Source organism: Piliocolobus tephrosceles, unplaced genomic scaffold (assembly GCF_002776525.5).
Source record: "Piliocolobus tephrosceles isolate RC106 unplaced genomic scaffold, ASM277652v3 unscaffolded_29678, whole genome shotgun sequence".
In the NCBI taxonomy this organism is placed as follows: domain Eukaryota; kingdom Metazoa; phylum Chordata; class Mammalia; order Primates; family Cercopithecidae; genus Piliocolobus; species Piliocolobus tephrosceles.
Window position 1 is genome coordinate 1 of NW_022312840.1, and position 5973 is coordinate 5973.

General features: G+C 50.7%; 1 protein-coding gene across 1 annotated transcript; it reads right to left on the reverse strand.

The window, feature by feature from the left end:
* Positions 1-428: 428 nt before the first annotated feature.
* LOC111533821 (ubiquilin-4-like) lies at positions 429-5717 on the reverse strand. Its single transcript, XM_026451548.1, has 5 exons — positions 3959-5717; positions 2432-2571; positions 1811-1894; positions 1530-1645; positions 429-1329 (listed from the first exon to the last, which is right to left on the reverse strand). The coding sequence occupies exons 2-5, from the start codon at positions 2567-2569 to the stop codon at positions 990-992; spliced, it is 678 nt and encodes a 225-aa protein (XP_026307333.1). The 5' UTR covers positions 2570-2571; positions 3959-5717; the 3' UTR covers positions 429-989.
* Positions 5718-5973: the final 256 nt, after the last annotated feature.

Sequence of the window (5973 nt, forward strand, 5' to 3'; positions counted from 1 at the left end):
TGCACTCCAGCCTGGGCAACAAGAGCAAAACTCCACCTCAAAAAAAAAAAAAGAAAGCCCTTTCCAGTGCTCCTTGTTGCTTCTCATCACAGTCCACAGAATCTTTTTTTGTTTTTGAGATGGAGTCTCGCTCTGTTGCCCAGGCTGGAGTGCGGTGGCGCAATCTTGGCTCACTGCAAGCTCCGCCTCCTGGGTTCACACCATTCTCCTCCCTCAGCTTCCTGAGTAGCTGGGACTACACATGCCTGCCACCACACCTGGCTAACTTTTTTTTTTTTTGTAGTTTTCAGTAGAGATGGGGTTTCACCATGTTAGCCAGGATGGTCTCGATCTCCTGACCTCATGATCTGCCTGCCTCAGCCTCCCAAAGTGCTGGGATTACAGGCGTGAGCCACTGCGCCCGGCCAGTCCACAGAATTTAACTTGGGTTGCACCTGGACTGGATATCACCTAGTCTAGCTCTCTTGTGCCTTGCACAAAGCTATATAAACATACATTTTGGTTGAATGGCTTTTCCAGATGAATCACAGAGGTCAGAGAAAGGTTAAGAGGCTCACTCAAGGTAGGTCATCCCTGCCCCTCCTGCCAGCCCCTGGCCTTGACTTTCCCAGGGCTTTGGTTACCTCACCTCGCAGAATCCCCCTCCCCAGAGTCTCGGAGATGGGGGCTGCTTTAATTAGCAAAAGGATCCTTTGATATAAGTGGAAATGGTATAGTGCAAATTCTGGAGGTGGAATGCCTGGGTTTGAGTCTTGGCTTCATTATCTACTAGCTAAGTAAGTGAGTAAACCATTTAACCTTTCTGGGCCTTAGTTTTCCCCATCTTTAACACAGAAATAATAATAATATCTTTCTCATGAAGCTGTTGTGAGGAATGCGGTAAATGAGTCGTAAATGAGCTCCGAAATCTAAAGCATTTAGAACAGTACGTAGTGCATGTAAGTACCATTACTCTTCTCATCTCTATTTCACATCTGCACAAACTGAACTCAGGGAGGATCAGTAACCTGCCCATGGCTAGTAAGTGGCAGAACACGACCTGACTCCCAAGCTTGCCCTACTGCCTCCATTCTATTGCTTCCCTTGAAACCTCCCAGGATCAAAGTGGTGCTCCCAGCACCTGCCCCCACTGCCTCATGTACCTGTGAGTTTCCACTTCCAGCCAAAAGCTGGATCATCTGCTGCATGAGCTGCTGCTGGGCACTGGAAGCCCCTGTTGGAGAAGATGTGGCTGGCGTGGCTGGCGAGGAAGTGGGGGCCTCGGGCGTAGACCCAGCATTGCTGCCTACTGAGGGTGCTGGGATCCGGGACATCCCAAAGGAGCCAAGGCTGTAGGCAAGAGAGACCAAGAGGTAGGAGATGGCATCCAAGAAAGTGATGAGAATGTTAAGATCCAGAAGGAAAAGCAGTTGGAAGAAACAGGAAAACAGACCCTCAGAGACACAAGGATGCTGAGAGAGTGGCAGAGAGAAGAGCTGAAGGGGAGAAGTTGCCAGAACCTTGCTGCCCTCCTGCCGCCCTACCCTCACCTGGGTACCAGCCCAGGGGCCTCGGTCTGCAAGGTCTGTAGTCCCTGCTGGATCTGCAGCAACGCCTGCATGGCTCGGGGATTGGTAAGGATGGAGAGTGACTCTGGGTTCTGCATCTGGTGGGAAATAAGCAGAGAAAGGCATCAAGAGGTGGCAGGAGATAGGAGACAACCTCAACTAGGAGTCCAGAGTCAAGCTCTGCCCCAACTTCATTTCCACCCACTGGGCTTCAGGGACTACCCCTTGCCCTCAACCTCCACCCATCTAGGTTCCTCACTCACCTGCTGCAGGAAGACTGGGAGCTGCAGGCGGAGCTGCTCCTGCAGTTGGGGGTTCCCCGCGAAGAGCGGCACATTCACCATCATCTGCCAGGGTGAAGGTAGCAGGGGGAAACCTGGGCCTTTTCACCCTAAGAATTTCCCCACAGTCTCAGACTCCCTCGGCACCCCCTACCACTGCAGGAAATCTGGCCAGCTTCTCCAGGGGTCTCAAAGAATCCTGAAGGCCTAAGTGGGACAGTGAGAGCAAATGGAACTATGCTCTGGGCAATGAAGAGTAGGAGGAGTCAGGCTGCTCAGCCCTGGGTCTGATGATGATGAGGACAGCTAACATTTCCAGGTACACAGAGCTTACTCTGTTACACGCCATGTTCTAAGCACTTAATGTGTATTAACTCATTTAATCTTCACAACTATAGGAAGGAGGAACTATTCTTATTATCATCTTACAGATGAAGAAACTGGGAGGCTAAATAACTTGCTTAGCTCACACAGCTGGGAAGTAGCAGAGCTTGGGATGCAAACTCAGGCAGTCCGGCTCCACAGTGTTTTGACCACAAGAAACTGCCCCCAGCCAAGAGAAACTCTCTTCCCAACAACACTCTCCTCATGCTGGTTTGATACCTGAGCAGCAAAGTCGGGGTTCTGGGCAAGCGTCTGCATCATGCTGCGCATGTAGGGTGCTGAGATCACATTCTGCATCAGCTGGGGGTTTTCAGAGATCTGCTGGAGGAGGGCTTGCATTTCTGGGCTATTGAACATCCCTAGGACAAGGGGGACAAAAAGAAAACAGGAGAGAAAGGGTCCAGATGGAAACCAAAGGCCTCACTTCAATCTACCTTACTTCAGACACCGAATGACTACAAAACTCAGAAAAGCAATGGTCCAGTGGACACCCTAGGATTGGGGCATGAGTCCAAGTTTCTACCAAGTCCAAGGTCATCTTGCCCTGCTTTGGCCTGGCCCCTTTTCCATTTACTTGATAAGGACAAGCCAGCTAGGAACTGGGTCTGATTTATGCCCCTCTGGACTGTTCCTGCCATAAGCTCAAATTATGTCCGATTTGGAAAGAAATGATTAAATATCATCTAGATCAAACTTGTCTTAGCAGCAGAGACCCTTTCCTCACACCAAATCTCACTCAGAAACCAAGTTTGTTAATAGTCTGGCTGGAGCTGGGGCAGGAGGGCTGCAGCCTCTCCCATTGGGTCCTTCCTCATCCTGGAGATGAAGACCCTTCCAGGATGCAAGAGCACAATTTTAAAATCATGGATGAACGCTGGGTGTGGTGGCTCACGCCTGTAATCCCAGCACTTTGGGAGGCCGAGGCGGGCGGGTCACGAGGTCAGGAGATGGAGACCATCCTGGCTAACATGGTGAAACCTTGTCTCTACTAAAAATACAAAAAATTAGCCGGGCGTGGTGGCACATGCCTGTAGTCCCCAGCTGCTTGGGAGGGTGAGGCAGGAGCATCACTTGAACCTGGGAGGCAGAGCTTGCAGTGAGCTGAGAAAGCACCACTGCATTCCAGCCTGGGTGACAGAGCGAGACTCCATCTCAAAAAATAAAAAAAAATAAAATAAAAAAATAATGGATCAAGTTCCAGTCCTTATTTTACAAATAAGGAAATTAAAACACACAGAGGGAAGGAACATTCCCAATCAAGATATCCCCCAGAGTGCAGAGAAATTAGGTCATCTGCTGAAGACATCCCCCAGGCCATGTGTACAGTCATAGTCCAGATAAATGGAGCATCCTCTAGGGTTGCGCAGTGCATAAGCTGTTCTTCTGTACATGGCAAGCCCTGCACATCCCTTTCCCTCAGCCTCACATCTGCCTCTCCTCTCCAGCCCCCTTTCCCCACAGCAGTCTGATCCTTTTACACTGGATAATACCAGAGGTGCTCATGGAGCTTAGGAAGTGGGGCCTGGTTTACTCATGAGCCATTACTTAGGGCACTCCCAGGGATATCAGGACATGGCCAGAACCAGCCCTCACCCGGCCACTGTCCCAGACGGCAGAGCCCCCTCTGTGGCCTTGATAGTCTCACCTCTGTCTTCAAAATCCTGGAGCAGTATGAAACCCATTCAGTCCTGGGGCAGAGGGGCTGCCCTGGTGACCCCACTAAGCTCCTTCCATCCTAGGACATACCTGACCCCAGGCTAGCCGCATTGATCCCAAAGGGGTTCGAGACTGTCGGGTGCACCTGGCTGGTCCCCGATCCTCCGGTGCCCTCCCCACCGGACCCGGGGGCCTGGGAGGTGGGGGGCGAGGGGCTCCAGGGGTTAGGGAGGGGCTCTCGATTCTCAGTCCGCAGAGGCTGGGAGGATGAGCTGTCGGAGTTCCCGGCCAGGGAAGAGAAGGGATTGTTGCCAAACTGGGAGGAGGGAAAGGTTTTGGGTTAAGGACTGAAACAAATCAGGGACAAGGGCTAGGCCCATTCTCTCCTCTTACTTAATAGCCTCCCCTTCCCCAGAAAAGGGAGAGAGATCCAAGACCTTGGAGGTCCTCAGTTCAGTTCTTTGCCCCACAATGGATAGCTCCTTCCTTGCTCTACAGGGTGGGAGCTAGCTGATGCTAGTGACTGCGTAACTGAACCTCTCAGATAACTGAAAATTTCCCATTCCCCATTGTGGCTTTCAATATTTGGTCTCTAAACATCTCCTATGTAACCCACTGCACTTTACACATATTTTTCCCATTATGTAGCCAAATACTTGTGTTCCTGTACCTCAAGGGGCAGAGACAATGTCAGATTTGCTTGTGCACCCCCAGCCCCGACACAAGTAGGTGCTCAATAAGTAACTACTGGCTTAATGGGAGTGGGCTGTCAAATCTGGCTCTCTACCTGAACCCTGACCTTTCCTTTCCCCAGCCTCCTTGGACTAATCCTAACTCCCCAGAACCTTTCCCTCACTCCCCAGGTCCCCTACCTGGCATTCTCTGTCCACCCCAGCACACCACAGTGGCGGCCCCTAGCAGAACACACCTCCGGCAAAATATGCCCTCTCTAGATTTTCCCCTCCCGCTCCAAAACCTACCTCTACACACTGGCTGCTTCAGCCGAACAAGCCTCAGTTTACTTCTGATCCACCTCACCCTACCAGGCTTCTCACTGTGCTCCCCAGGATATCTCAGGTCCATACCCCATGGGAAGGTATTCTGCCTAAAGGCAACACCGGAACCTCCTCCCCTCCAGCACCTAGCACAGAGCTCTGACTGAGGGAGTCCCAGACTCAGTTTTCCCTAGTCAGCCTTTCTCATGGTCTAAATGCTCAGTAGCTCCCTCTCCTGAGTTCCTAGGTGGTCCTACCTCAGCTTCTCTCCACCACAGGGTTTCATATTGAGCTGCTTTTCCTGTTTATTCAAACTGGGTCATGGGGACTGGGGCTGACCAAGGATTCTCCTACTCTTGAGCTGTTCCCCTTACCTCACCGGATGCCTGTTCAGATAACAGAGCTCACAGGCCAGGGTTCATACACCATGGTTTCAGCCTCTGTCCCTGTTTCAGATTTCCTGTTCTGATACTTGCCTAGCACCTTACCCCACCTCACCTTGTTCTGGGCTCTGCTTTATTCTTCCTGGTACACTCTAAGGACGAAATCTCTTTCCCTGAACTACCCACAGTGATAACAACCGTCATTTATTGAGCACCTACTATGTGCCTGACACATTTATTCTAATGCCTATAAAACTCCTCTAAAACAACGGTTCTCAAAGCGTGGTCCTGGGACCCCTGCAAGCGTTAAAACTGTTTTCATAATTCTAAGACACGAATTTGCCTTTTTCACTCTTATTCTCTCATGAGGATACAGTGGAGTTTTCTAAAGTCTACAAGACATGTGACATTGCAAACTGAATGCAGATCTGAGACCCAGCTGTCTTGTAGTAAGCCAGACATCAAAGAGAACTGCAAAAATGTAAAACAAGGCCACACTTTCCTCTAAAGTTTTGTTTTGGAAAATAAAGTTATTTTTCAAAATAATGGTATTTTTTTTTTTTTTTTTTGTTGAGACGGAGTCTTGCTCTGTCGCCCAGGCTGGAGTGCAGTGGCCGGATCTCAGCTCACTGCAAGCTCCGCCTCCCGGGTTCACGCCATTCTCCTGCCTCAGCCTCCCAAGTAGCTGGGACTACAGGCGCCCGCCACCTCGCCCGGCTAGTTTTTT

Excerpts from the sequence above, each read along its gene's own strand:
- LOC111533821 (XM_026451548.1), bottom strand. The coding sequence starts at position 2,569 with ATGTTCAATAGCCCAGAAATGCAAGCCCTCCTCCAGCAGATCTCTGAA. Across the intron at positions 1,895-2,431 it reads ACCCCGACTTTGCTGCTCAG|ATGATGGTGAATGTGCCGCT; the intron begins GTATCAAACCAG and ends TCACCCTGGCAG. Across the intron at positions 1,646-1,810 it reads TCCCAGTCTTCCTGCAGCAG|ATGCAGAACCCAGAGTCACT; the intron begins GTGAGTGAGGAA and ends ATTTCCCACCAG.